Source organism: Chelonus insularis, unplaced genomic scaffold (assembly GCF_013357705.1).
Source record: "Chelonus insularis isolate UGA/USDA-ARS -01 unplaced genomic scaffold, ASM1335770v1 contig_88_pilon, whole genome shotgun sequence".
NCBI lineage: Eukaryota > Metazoa > Arthropoda > Insecta > Hymenoptera > Braconidae > Chelonus > Chelonus insularis.
Genome location: NW_023276776.1, coordinates 4,566,982 through 4,581,966, shown reverse-complemented (window position 1 = coordinate 4,581,966; position 14,985 = coordinate 4,566,982). Strand labels below are relative to the sequence as shown.

Here is a 14,985-nt window from a genome sequence, read left to right as displayed (position 1 = left end):
TATGTTTGTCAATATATTCTAGAAGAGTTGCATATAGTCTTGTCGTGTCGGAGTCTGGGTAACGATATTGTGAAAAGATTTAAACAATTGAGTTATTTTTGTTCATTGAGTTGGTTTTATTTTTTATTTTGTGTTAGATTAATAAACTTACCCATTTACGAATATGAATCACGATCGAGACTGCTTTAGAATGAGTGAACTGTTCTAATTAATGATCCAATCAAAGTCAAATATGATTGAGAGTATCAACTAATATTACTTGAAAAATAAGTTTTAATTGAAAGTGAATTATTTACAGTTTAAAAGATTATTCTGATTTATTATTAATATTTAATTCTAATTCCTGATCAATAAATGGAACAGAGTAGAAAACATTTGAATTCTAGGTCTAAGTCATCAATTGATGAAGACTGGGTCACTAATTGGCACATTTACCTTAGTTGGCTATTAAGAAATTAAAAGTTCATTAGTATTAATATTAAATGACCGTAAAATTCGGTCATTTTTTATCATCTCTCGATCGAGGATTCCTTCCACGTAGTTTCTCCTACTCTTTTACTTGAATTGCTCGCAAAGTGTCCATGCAATGTGGTGGAATATTGACCCTGTTTTATGGTTATTATTTAGTTTAACTTAAATAAAATCATCCCTTGCACTTTGCACTGACACAAGAAAATGACATGAGTTCTTGCCAATGTCCTGAGAACGATGTGTTATGACATGCTGTCATGTTGGTCGGTTTCTTGTTAGACATTTCCGTTGATAGAGGTTCAGAAAACTCGTTTCATACTTTAGAGACAATGTGCACGTCTCTCTTCGAATATACTAACTTCTTGCAGATGTTTCTAGTTGAAAAGAGCCATTAAATGATGAAAATATTGACCATCAATTAGTTGAGTATTTATCAGTGATGAAAAATAATAATAAAGAAATTATTGATGGAGAATATTCGAAGAGGGAATGATGAGCAAGAAATAAAAAACAACCAGTCGGACTGGTTTGATACTTTAGGATTGCTTGTGAGTGTTGTTAGGTGTACCAATGTGTTTGCCCGATAATTTAATCAATTTTCTTTTGTTTCAGTTATTTATTTAACAATGTGCCCGTTAATTATATGGTTATGTGACGTTCGATTTTCCTATGCAATTGGCATTGTATATAAACATATACCTCTCCCCCCCATAGATAACATGACCTATTGTATAATTTATTTAATATTACATGTATAGATATATCGATTTGTCTTATCACTCACTCCTCCATACAAGCGAATTCATATTCACACCCTGCTTGCTGCCTCGTGTCATTCACCTGCCTGATTATTGTCTTCCTAATTGACTATCAAACTAATATAACATTGCTATATAATGATTAATCAAATGATCACAAGTCCATGATATTTTTGATTATCCTGTTTTAAATATTACTTTTATTTACATTCTTCCTCCACGACAATTTTTTTCTTTTATAAAAGTAACTACTGTTTTCTGTATAATAATTCAACACGTTACTGCTCTCTCCACTCATAAAAATTTTTCTCGCACGCTTTAAGCACAGCTCATATACACTCTCCAACCTTTTGTATTTAAGTTGGAAATTATAACTCATTCAAATCCACCTCATGAATGGTGTTTCGCATCGTGGAACCGTAACAAAAATGTCATTAGCAGCTCATTATTGAGCTACTTGTACAACTCTGGATATTCAGTGATACTAAATGAGATATCGTTAATTAGATTCGGCACTCGTGCATTTCCGTCACCTTGATGGACGGTAAAAAAAAATTTCGTAACTTCCGGTTTGTAAATCAGAACAGTTTATCATGACTTTTAACTCTATCTTTAGTATTGGCGATAAATATTTATACACTGCCACTGGCGTACGTTTTTGCGACTTTCAATCGCTGTCTAAATTTCCATTATTACACTTGAGTGTTTCAATCTATAATAAATGGTTGGCATTTATTTTTTACTATTTTTTTTTTATAACGCATTGATGTTTGTATCATCCAATTACATTTTCCGCTTGTTTTCATTCATCATTATCTGAAGAGTGACATTCTAATTGATTGATACTAGAACTGAGTAAAACTAAAAATGTTGATATGTGAGGACTTACACTGAGAGAAAGCTAATTACTAAATTCTTTAATTCAATTTGTAATCGCCAGTATTTTTTATTGAAATATTTCAGGATATGATCAATTGATTGTTTTCATAATAAATTCAGTTATCAACTCATACATAAAATACTTAATTCATGAATTCCAATGAACATTAGAATATTTTTTCAATCTTATAAAATTTTTATTCATGAGAAAATTAATATTTTAATAAAAAAAAAATGAAGTTATTCAAGAACTTGAAGTAAAGAAAATCTGTTTTTCTTATCATTCAATTTTCTAGAAATAATTATTTAGTAAATACTCCTTATATATAAAGAAAAATATTTTATTCAGATTAAAAAGAAAAATAAACACTGAAGTGTCAAATAAATCTGCTAATAATAAGACAAGTTTTCTCATGAGAATTTTTTATCTTATGTAAGTAATTAAAAACATTCTAGTAACTTCTGAAAGTTTTTTCAAACCAAGATTGTCATAACAAGATGTAATTTTTATGTTTATTAATTTCTTTTTTTTTTGAAATAAAAACAGTTTCTTTCAACACGTAAATTACATTGTTTTTTTTTTACTAATTTTCTCTACAGAAACAAACAATTGTCATCAAAAAATAATTTCCAACAGTAATTTTTCAATTATTCATCTAAAAAACAAAGAACAAAAAATATTTTTACAATTGAAACTTTCTCTCAGTGAAGTTTTCGATATTTCTACTCCGAAATTTATTTCTAAATATTTTTCACCATCCAATATTGATTTTGTTCACATTCTCTTACATATCGACAGTAACATCTGATATATTTAACGTGAGAGCAAACCGATACTTTATACATACACTTTAGCAATTGAATTGTTATTTGAAATGCTCACTCTTTGACAAAATTCAAAAGAGTGAATAAAGCTTAAGCGATTGCTTGATAAAAAATCATCACTTTATATCTATTTTATTATTATTGTTATTATTATTATAAAATAATTGCGTATATATTTATATTTCTGGCTTTTCACGTTATTTAATTATTGCTATGATTCTTTATCTACTATAACTTGGCGATGGTGAATTTTAACTTATGTTGAATTCAACTTAAAACCTCGAACCCGGTCGATGAAACATCTCCTAGACTTCATCGGTACGATAAATCTACGCACACACATACATACATAGTCTTTAAAAGCGAGAGAGTATTTTTTGATGATAAATTAGCATAAATAGTCACTAAATCTTTGATAATACTTCAAAGAGAATTAATGAAAAATCGATAAACTTATATATTAGGATGAAAGTATTATAGAAAATGATGGAAAGAGCGATAATGTTTTTCAGGCTCGCTGCTACCACATTATTATTACTTTAATGCTCTATAGCCCTAAACTTTTTTCAACTATACTTTTTACTAACGAATTATTTAAATTCTTCTCATTTCATTTTAACTGTTTTAATAAAAATCAAAATAAAAAGAAAAAAAATTGGACTGTAATTCTATTATCTCATCAAGTAGTTGAAAATATTTCCAATCCTCTTTTAAATTTCTTTTTTCTAATTTTTCTTAAACAAATTATGTTTATTTCTAACATTTCCTTGGTCTAACTCTTCTCTCTTACTATGTCTTGCTATGTCCCGGCTTTCTTTTGTTTCTAGATATTGCAGAACCTACAAAAAAAACGCACTGAGCGGAGGGGGCGCCTAAGCTCTGACAATACGAATAAAAAGAAGTCCGGTTTCAACAAAAGCGACCTTATTTTTAAGGTAACCCGCCCTGAAGAAAGCGCGCGCAAGCTCGCATATCTTTGCGCAGTCCCGATTAAATAAACTGCTAATTCCTATTTATTTTGAATCAATTTTTCGAAACTCGATGGAGTGGAAACAACAATGAGTTTTAAACTACTCCTTGTTGTTGTTGTTAATGTTGCTCTCTAAGGATTTTATTATTTTCATTTATTATTTTATTTATATCTTTTGTAAATAAACCTTCCGAAATCCATTATTGCTTGATATCATTTAGACTTGGTACTGAAATTATAATCCCCCAGGATATCACTGTTATTCGAGTAATAATCAAACTTCTCATTTCATACGAAACCAAACTTGACTATAATTCATTATTTCATATGTAATTTAACTTTTATTCTAAAAATAAATTTTTAAATTAATTATTGGCCTTGATGAATATTAAAAAACATTTTAAACAATTATTGTTCTTATTTATAAATAACAATAGAAAGTTAGATATATCATAAACCATCAGACAGTTAATTTTTTCTTGAAAAAAAAAATAATAATAATATAATTTAAATAAGTAGAGTAGCACTCATTCCACCGAATCCATCGATGTTTCGTATCTTGATGTCGAATAAGGAATGCGCAAAATGTCAAAGGAGATCTGCACACTGATTGGCTCGTTGGTTTTGACTTAAAAACGTTCGCTTAATCCTATTATTCCGCCGCCTTACTGTTTTTTTGTTTATTTCTGTCAATATTTTAATTATTATTACTACTATTTTAATTACTATTATTATTAATTATTATTTACAAGTGGTTTTGTTTCGTCTTAACCGTTTATTCGCAGCGATAGGCTATGCTAATAAAAAAGTTTTATACACCATTTTCAACACACTTGCCTAGCGATAAAAAGTATTAATTAAATATTAACAATAATAGCATCTTGGTATATTAAATAATATAAAAGTTATTTATCCTATTAGTGACAGTAATTACATTGTTTCCTCCAAGACCACGATATTGTATAAAATATTTCACTGAAAAGAGAATGAGTCAGAGACTTAAAAAATTGTTGAGATGTGCTAAGTATAATAGAATAATTTGAATTCCTTTCTTCTCGAATATCTTTTTCTTTTTTTACTCTTTATATCTCTTTCTCTTTTTATCTATTCTAAAATTCTGCTCTATCTCGCACAATTACTTTATATTTGTATGAAACTCTACCAAGTGATAATGATAATGATGATGTATTATATACAATATTTTGAAATTTAAATAACAATTGACTTTATAAAAGTACATAGCTTTTGATCGCTAGACGATGTGTGATATTTTATATATCTCGATGCAGCGCACGTAATTGGGCGTCCCTTCTTTGTCGCTTTGCCGTTTATTCACGAGTAATAAATTATAACCAGCATACATTGGAGCTTTAGAAGATGCCACAAGAAGGTGTTGCACATTTCGTGATAGACGAAAAATTCACCAAGCAAAAGTACTTTAGAAGTTGTATTATTTATTGAAAATAAACGTATGCTATGTGTGTGTCAATAAATCAATCTTTTGCCCGCATTCGCTGTGAATTATTTGTATTTCATAGTTCAATTCTGCTACATTGTCAGTTAATCTTTGCTTCCTTGGCTGATTATGTGCTTGTATTTTTATATATATATATATATATATATATTACGCTTTAAGCTGTGCTTTTTTATTTCAAATTATTCAAAAATATTTCAATACAAAATTCTTTTTATTTTCTTCCATTTTCAGTTTTCTCATTCATATCATCTATATTTTTATTTATTTTATTTAAAAGTATTCGCGGTTTGTCCTTTAGTTAATTAATGCTGTTATCATTATCAAAGTATACTGTCATTATTATTATTATAATTATTAGACAATTATTTATCTTTTATCATTATTAAAAAAGCTCTCGCTCACACGACTTTGTGACTGTCTCGTAGATAATAATAAATATAATATTTATTATTAACAATAAAAAAAAATAAAATATTTAATTGTTATCGTTTGTCGTTTGGATTGATAATTTTTATGACCTGCAACTCGACATATCAAGTCAAGTTCTAATTAACTCCATACTATGCATACACCTTCGTGCTCGCGTATATGTATTTAATTTTATTTTTACTTAATGATAATGTGTGTTATATTAATTATTAATTATTAGATCAGGTAATGTATTGAAAATGTTTGTGAGTTAATTCATTTACAATATACATTACTGATTCCACTCTATATCTAAGTTTACTAAACTAAAAGTTAATTATTCCTTGACCCTGTAGTAGGTTGAAGATATTTGACTATCTAAATTATCCAATCATTAGCAACTAGACTTATCATACCATCATCAATAAAAGATATATTTATATATTTATCTTATACATACATAGTTATCTGTAATTAATTAACCGTCAAACCCGTAGGCTTGAAAATGCAACATGTCAGCAAAAAATTTAATTATCTATCAGATTTAATCCACTCTAGAGTACTCAGGAAACAAAAGCCTTCTTTGTTATAGTGGCAAATATTGGATTGCAATGTCAAGCTAAACGGGTTTGTCATATATAAAGCGTAACATCAGTTCACGGCTTGTCCGTGATGCTTGTTCGTTTTGCTCATCATATGTCTGTATGCGTATGTGTCCATCCAACTGGCACATTGGCCATAAATACTATGTCTAAATGAAACAACAAATATACAACCCTTACTAAACCCTATATGGCTACGTAATGCTTCAGATAACTATGCCATACTAGTGTACCATCTTCAAATACTCCACTGACATCATCAATCAGATGGACACAAACGCATTTTCAATTAATTCACGTGTCATCAGTTGAATATATCTTTTTTTTTAAATTCCCTATTTTAAAGTTACTTTCAAAAGAAGCTGTGTGAGCTGAAGCCATTTTTAACCCTGAATATTTATTAGATTATTCATTTTTATTATCATTATCATCATTATTATTTATTTAAATATCTGGCAATTTTTTTGTTAGCGATTGTAAAATAAGTGCACTTTTGTGTTGTATTTTTTTGTTTGACTAATTTTCTGTCTTTAATGTACTCTAAAAAAGAATTGAACAGCATTTCTTTTTTGATTTGAAATCTTTTGATTTTTTTATCCCTCAACGATCAATCAATCTTCTCCACTTGAATTGTGTATTTCTTCTACAAGGCTTCTTCTTCGAGAAGTATGATAGAGTAAAGCGTGCAGTTCAAATATCAATGTTCAATCTATTCCATTTACAATTGCAAGAATTTGCACCGGCGCACAAGGGTGGCCCGCATTCGAGAATTTCATAACGCCCATCGTCAGAGATTGATTTTTCGTATGACTGTTGAAAGTATTGTATAGTTATATACATACAATATTTCATGTATTTCAGTTAACAATTTAATTATCAATGTATTATGTTTTATCATTTACTTTATATCATATAACATAACTAGTACTTTTATAAACCATGATTTTATTTAATATTATCAAAATAATTTATTTTTATTATAATTTGACAATGATCATGAAAAATTCATCAATTAATTAAAACTTTAAGTTTACAAGGCTTGGAACCGTTGTTCTTTGTGCTTAATGTACATGTTAGCCTTTTAATTTATGCAGTACCCAATTTTTCAAAAGTTTATTTTATACAATGTTATTGAATTAGCTAACAGTAGAAAAATATGAATGAGAACATAAGACATCTCGTTCGACTATAATACACCCTGTTCTATAATTTTTATTTTATTGTTTTCCCCGCTTATTTGCTGTACACAACTGCCAGAGATGCTTTTAAAAGTACCCCAAATATTACAATAGACGAATGAGTTTAAAAATTATTATATTAACCGGATTTGAGAAATATTAACTAGATAACCCACTAAAATTGTTGCTAATGAAAGAAAATAAAGCTAATTTTTGTTGTTGGCAGTTCCTGAATATGGCGTCGGTGTTCATGCGAATATTCAATCTAATCTGTATGATGCTATTGATCGGCCACTGGAGTGGTTGTCTTCAATTCCTTGTTCCTATGCTTCAAGGATTCCCTAGTAATTCTTGGGTAGCAATTAATGAACTGCAGGTAATTTTTTTTTCATTCTTAAAAAAAAATTCAATTAAACAAAAAAATCTTTAAAAATATTAATAAAAAAATCTACTTACAGAACTCATTCTGGTTGGAGCAATATTCGTGGGCTTTGTTCAAAGCAATGTCCCATATGTTATGTATAGGATATGGCAGGTTTCCACCGCAGTCGTTGACCGATATGTGGCTCACGATGCTCAGTATGATCAGTGGTGCTACGTGTTATGCACTTTTCCTTGGTCATGCTACAAATCTCATCCAGTCACTTGACTCTTCAAGAAGGCAATATCGTGAGAAGGTATCGTAAGCATATCGATATTTCCGTCCCAAATACACTTGCTGATGTTGGTATTTTTGAAATGTCCAGGTCAAGCAAGTTGAAGAGTACATGGCGTACCGAAAACTACCACGAGAAATGCGTCAGCGAATAACGGAGTACTTCGAGCATCGCTACCAAGGCAAATTCTTCGACGAGGAACTCATTCTGGGAGAACTTTCAGAAAAACTCAGAGAGGTAGCCAATTCTTTATTACATTTTCACATCAAGTAAAAATGTCAGTTGTCTGCAAATACATGAATTGTAATGACAACTGAATAGTTGATAAAAAAAAAAGATAATTAGAACATCGTTAAAAATGAAAAAAAAAAAATGAATGAAATAAAAAAATGTAAACTGCCAATAAAATATGTGTTAAACTTTAGCTATGATGCAAATTTTTCACAATAATCTGTTACAACATTCACAAAATATTGCTGTTATTTATAACTATATTTTATTCTGGTTCATAGGATGTGATAAATTACAACTGCAGATCTCTGGTAGCCTCAGTACCCTTTTTTGCTAATGCAGATTCAAATTTTGTCTCTGACGTAGTCACAAAACTGAGATATGAAGTCTTCCAACCAGGTATCATGTTTATTTTCATTCAATAGTAAAGAGATAAGTAAACGTTCAACAACCAATGCGGGTCAAGAGCATAAATGAAAAATAAGATTTTTTGTTTTCAATCCTTTTTTTTCAATACTATTTAGTCATAATATTTTAATTCATATATATATATATATATATATATATTTCTATCATAAATGTCAGTGACTATCAAAAAACTTTATAATATAATAGCTCAGATTGTTTAAGGTCACCATGACCCACATTAGTTGTGTTGCGATAAAAACGGACTCGTTTGACTGTTAGGATAAGAAAAATATAAAAAAAGATGATAATAAAAAATGCAATTTATTCCAGGTGACATCATTATAAAAGAAGGAACGATAGGCTCCAAGATGTATTTTATTCAGGAAGGAATAGTTGACATTGTAATGGCCAATGGTGAAGTAGCAACTTCTTTATCAGACGGATCGTATTTTGGAGAAATTTGTTTACTGACAAATGCAAGACGTGTTGCTTCAGTCAGAGCTGAAACATACTGCAATCTTTTCAGCCTCTCAGTGGACCATTTTAACGCAGTCCTGGACCAATATCCGCTTATGCGTAGAACTATGGAAAGCGTTGCCGCCGAGAGGTATAAACTTTGGTTAGGATTGTTTTATCGAGTTGGTGTGCTAATAGATGTCGATCACCATCGTCCCTTTCCCGTCATAAATCTTCTTTTATTCCAAGTGGGTGTGTCGACTTTGCTTTTGCTTACAACTCGCGCTTTCTTCTTCAATTTAAGTATTTCTAAATATATATCTTTAATTGATGATATTTTATAACTTAAAAAGAAAGTTTGCGAGTATCATTGTATTTGCCACCGGGTAATTAAGGCCAAGTCTGATTGATCATTTTAAAGGGACACAGACTTGGTGTTTATACCAAGAGGGACGAAACTCAAATCCCAAAAAAAAAATAATAATATTCATTATAAGTATAAAAAATTTTTTTTTATATATTACGTCAATTGACAGATATGGATGTGAGTTTGTCTACTGATTATATTTAATAACTATTTATGAATAAATATGCTCTAAATATGCCTGCAACTTTGTCACGCTAAGCGCTGAGCTTTTGCCACAACTGCCAGCAAGAGCTGCTGATTATAAATGTCTTTTATTCTATATATTATATAAATAACCTTAATCTTAATATTATATTATAAATATTTTTATTGCCTGTATTAAATTTTACAATTATCTCTCTTGGTCCGGTCGGTTTTATGGTATATATGTGCAATTTAAATTACACAGTAACCTATTTATTTTAGCAATTTTTTTTTTAAGATAAATTTTACAATTAAATAAATAAATCGTTTGCACAAATATACCTAGGATCATGCTTAAGTGTGGTGAAGTGGTATTTTTAATATTTATTTTTATCGATCCACCGGTCCGTCATTATCAAAAACCCTAACAAGACAATTAATGAATTCATATGAGTTTGAAAAAAATATATCAATGTGTGAAATTAAAAAAAGCAATAAATTTCTAAATTAAAACATGTCATGTGAGGGTTTTTTTAACGTTCTGCAATGTAATTCGTTGGTTGTGTCTGTTGCAACATTCCCTACGCTTATTATACCTCTTTGTACAGGTTGAATAAAATCGGCAAAAATCCAAATTTGGTGGCACATCGAGAAGAAGATCTTGGCAGTGAATCTAAGACGATAAATGCTGTTGTCAATGCACTCGCTGAGCAAGCGGCGCATGCCAGTGCGAGTGAAGAATCGGTAATTACTGAACTAAATTACATTCCTTGAGACTGAGATTTAATTATTAGATTGAAAGAAGAAGTATCATGATTTTATTCGATAATAAATTTAATTTGATGTATTGATTACTTTAATTAATTTCTTTTTTCAACGATAGTCTTTTATCAGAAATTTTTATATAAAATATTCTAGTTGATTAAAAGTTATTCAAGTATCATCAAATATTCCGGTTAATTAAAAGTTGTTCAAGCGCTGTTTAAGACTTTTGTAATAATCTAATAATATTTTGATAAAATTCGGAAAATTATATTTAAGTTTATAATAATTACAGGTACACAGTTTAGAACTTAGAACACTTCCAACTGGGTTATTGCCAAGGCCAAAATCGGAGAATAATTTCGCGAGTCAAGATTTACAAAGAGAGGACCGCAGAATCTTCCACAAAAGTGACACCTTCCACAAGGACTCGTATCAATGACGATACTCGTCTTACTAGCATCAGGAGAGGTTTTGAGGGCCAATCGTAGGTCTGTCTATAAACTTCAATTCTTCTCTATGCTACAGAAATTCTGGCCATGTGTTAACACAACAGAAACTGCGAGTATTATGCTCTCTACATTTAGATAATTTGGCACTCAGCTTACACTTTGATACAAAGAAGAAAACAGAATAGTCGTGCCAGTTCAAGTTACTTTAAAGCTCATTTTTTCGATTAAAAAACTTTTGGAGAAGTAAGAGAAAACATCATAAACTTTTTCTATATTTTACGAGCTTCGTAAACGACTCTACTCATCTCCAATACTTTAAATCAGTAAATTTTTCATGAAATGGTCCCACTAAGGCCAACGATCGATGAGATATGCACGAACTATTAAATGACAATTGACAATGTAAAGACATTAAATCAAGATAAGTAAGTGGTGAAAAAAAATGACCCAAAGACTATGTTATGTTGTTGAGAGTTCTTTGGGTCAGGATTACGAATAAAAAATGATAAGTGAATATAATATTGATAAGTGTATGTAAACAATTAAGAAAGAGAAGCTATCTTTTTACTAGATTAATAAATGAAATGCAATGTACTATAATAAAATATAAATAGTACACAAATATGATATAGTAATTGTTATAATAATAGATTATTACAATAATGATTATCACTACCGCATTATTAGGAAATTATAGAAACAATTAATTACAGAAAAACAGTTGTATATATAAAAGCCGTAAAAGTTTATATAATGTCGCAAATTTTAAACAGAGCGATGAGAATGCAAAGTTAATAATGATGATATTTTATTGATTGTATTATCAAATCGTTTTCCTTCGTGTAATAATATTATTACTATCCTGTATTATTATTATGATAATTATTTATATTATCGTTATTATTTAAATGGAATCGTTATTAGCGAGTAGACAGTGCCTAGAGTCGTAAACGACATTGTTTCCTCATTTAATTTTTAAAGCCTAATGAAATAAAGTATTTAGGAAAGTCAATGACTTATCGGTTGATCGCCAGTTAAATTATTAAGTACCTATGCATACATGTAAATAAAACAACTCAATTCAATGTAGAAATAAAAACCGTGAACACAATGTAATATAGGTATTTCAGATTCGCACAAAAAATTCGCGCGTATTCGTATGAAACATCACGGAATAATGAAGCGATTAAGACCGGAAATATTTTTTTTAAATAATTAAGATAAAATATATCGTTATGTTGCACAATTTGGCTTCTGTTAGGAATGCAACATTAGAAAATTATATTATATATTAATGAAACAGCTATTATTATTGCTATTCTGATGTATAAAAAACCGATAAAACAAAAAGTATTAAACAAGTGTTAAATATCATGATCATTTTTATCAACATGTTAGACGATATCAGATATTATGACATTATACACGGAGGTGCTTTGTTAAGTAATTTGGTTAAAATATATTTGTTTTGTTAATAATTCTATTTCGTTAATTTTATGGAAAAATGTTTAATGGTAAATTTTATAAAAATTTTTTTATACAAAATTAATATGCATTATAGTTATTGAAAAAATTTTTTAAATGAAATAATTAGTTAGATAATTAATATTTTTAAATATATAAATGAATTTTTATTTAATGAAATATTTGTAAGATATCTTAGTAATATTATATTTAACTGAGCCTCCATCTGGAATCTAATATTATTTTTTTTTATTTAATTGTAATACACTAAATACAGAAATATAGATTTATATTTATATTAAAAAAAAAAAAATTATTGTAGACCAAATTCTTTGCTAATAGAAGAAAGAAAAGTAAAAAATAATAGCTGATATAAATTATACGAATTTTATTTTATGAAAATTATTCCTGGCAAAAATTCATAAAATATAAATAATGATTCTTTAAGTAACCAATAAATCTCGGTCATCTTAAAAAACAATGAAATATTCAGTCGGGCGCATCACCACACCATGTAAAAGCTATTTTTATATTCTTCCCCTAAAAATTCGCAATAGAGCGCCTTGTATAAATATTAAAAAAAAAAAAAAAATTGCAGAAAAATCTAAAAAAAATGATTATAAACAGAAATATATATCACTCAACGTCAATTTTATACGAATACCTGTGACGTAAAGAGTCGAATACAGGCGCAAAGTATTCTCCACTGAAGATATTTTTTGCGTAAACATAATTAATAAAACTACAAAGTGCTTCTCAATTCTTTTCGAGCAGGACAATTTAATGAATACAAATGAAACCTAACCGCACCCCCGAATTCTCGAACGGCAAGTACGTTACAGAAATAATAACATTGGTGTTGTACGATTGAATATGAATATAAATAATAGTCAGAGTCAATCGCAAAGGTTGTTAAAGCTTTGTACTGAGTTACACCAGCTTGAGTACAAAGTTGATTAATGTTGCGTTTTTTCAACATGAGTTTCAAGTCGAATTAGGACAAAGTACAAAAAAACATTTTTAAAACTATAAAAATCTATTACCACATTCTTTTTTTAGGTCATGTAATAATTCATTAAGACATCCTTTCATAGTGCAACACAATGCATAATACTTGCCATAACAAGAATGCCTTAGTGACTATGTTATTGTACATGAGATATAATTAATAATTAAAATTGATATGCAAAAAATTGTACACTTATATCAGACAGCGTGAATTTGTGAGAAAATTTAATGAAAAAATCATTCACCATCATACACGAATGTATATTGTACAAAAAAATTATATAGGTTGTACATAAAAAAAAGGTTGAAAAACTACTCTAGAATAATCAGCCATAATTAATCGCGGATTAATGAAAATAATAAAGTGATTTTACAAAGTGAGATTATTATAATAAATTAATTCCAACGATTGTATGGGCTATTATTGAACGATTGTTTCAAAAGTGTCATGAAAAAAAAAATACTATTAAATATATAAACATCAGTGGCAATACACGACCCCGCCCGTCCACTTAGTTTTTAAACTGTTCAACTCTCCCTTTATTCTTACAATCATTAGTTAATAAAAAAAAAAAAATTAATAATAAAAAAAAATATAAACTCTATAATGTTAAATTTTATTACCACTAGAAAATTTATTTCTTTTGATTTTCTTTTAGTAAATTAATAATCAAACTCGTTCATGTGCTTATCAAAGATTAAAATTTAAGTATAATATTTAAAGGGGGAGTTTATCATCTTGAACATAAATTATCAAATCCAATTGAGTCAAACAAAAAAATCATAAACAGTCAATTTAAAATAATTTCCTTCTAAAAATAAGTACGAGATGCAGGGTAGAAGAAAAGTAATTGTAATTAATTAAGGTAGCCGAACGAAAATTATCGGGGGTGTGATTTTCTTGGAATCTTGATTAAAATGCGTAAGTAACAAGTCGATTGTCGCATATCAGATATACAAAAAAAACTAAATAAAATTAAAAATGATTCAGTTCTAATTACTACGACTGTTGTAGAAGTAACGTAAAGCAAAGTAACAGTAAATAATAATTATGAATGATTGATTGAATAAAGTACGCTAATTGTCATTTGGTGATCAAAATTAGAAATTCAAATACTCAGAATGACTCGAAAAATTAAAAAAAAAAAGCGATGTATTCAATTAATAAGGACGGTGATTAAATTAATTGAAAATTAATAAAGAAACTAATCAGAGTGGATTAAAATATTAAACGTAAAGTAACAAAGTATCAAAGAATATAAATTTAAGCAACACATAGTTGAAGGACTCTAGCCTTACGAAAAAGAATCGATCATTTTCTAACCGCTGTAATTTATATCTAAAAAAAATAGTCAAACTCAAAATAATACCTGTGCGCATTCGTGTATATTGATTGCACAATCACTGTAACTAACAAGTTGTTATCATAT

General features: G+C 28.6%; 1 protein-coding gene across 5 annotated transcripts in view; it reads left to right on the top strand.

The window, feature by feature from the left end:
* Positions 1–12,631, top strand: part of Ih (hyperpolarization activated cyclic nucleotide gated potassium channel Ih) — a 55,828-nt gene extending 43,197 nt beyond the window's left edge. For 2 of the 5 annotated variants that reach the window (XM_035091677.1, XM_035091681.1), the window contains 8 exons: positions 3,761–3,868; positions 7,795–7,944; positions 8,027–8,245; positions 8,315–8,461; positions 8,737–8,854; positions 9,194–9,482; positions 10,478–10,613; positions 10,927–12,631. In XM_035091677.1, coding sequence (XP_034947568.1) covers positions 3,761–3,868; positions 7,795–7,944; positions 8,027–8,245; positions 8,315–8,461; positions 8,737–8,854; positions 9,194–9,482; positions 10,478–10,613; positions 10,927–11,073 — 1,314 coding nt within the window. In that variant the 3' untranslated portion in view covers positions 11,074–12,631. The remainder of the gene's footprint in view (positions 1–3,760; positions 3,869–7,794; positions 7,945–8,026; positions 8,246–8,314; positions 8,462–8,736; positions 8,855–9,193; positions 9,483–10,477; positions 10,614–10,926) is intronic. The other 3 variants (XM_035091678.1, XM_035091679.1, XM_035091680.1) reach the window with 3 other exon arrangements.
* The last annotated feature ends 2,354 nt before the right edge of the window (positions 12,632–14,985 follow it).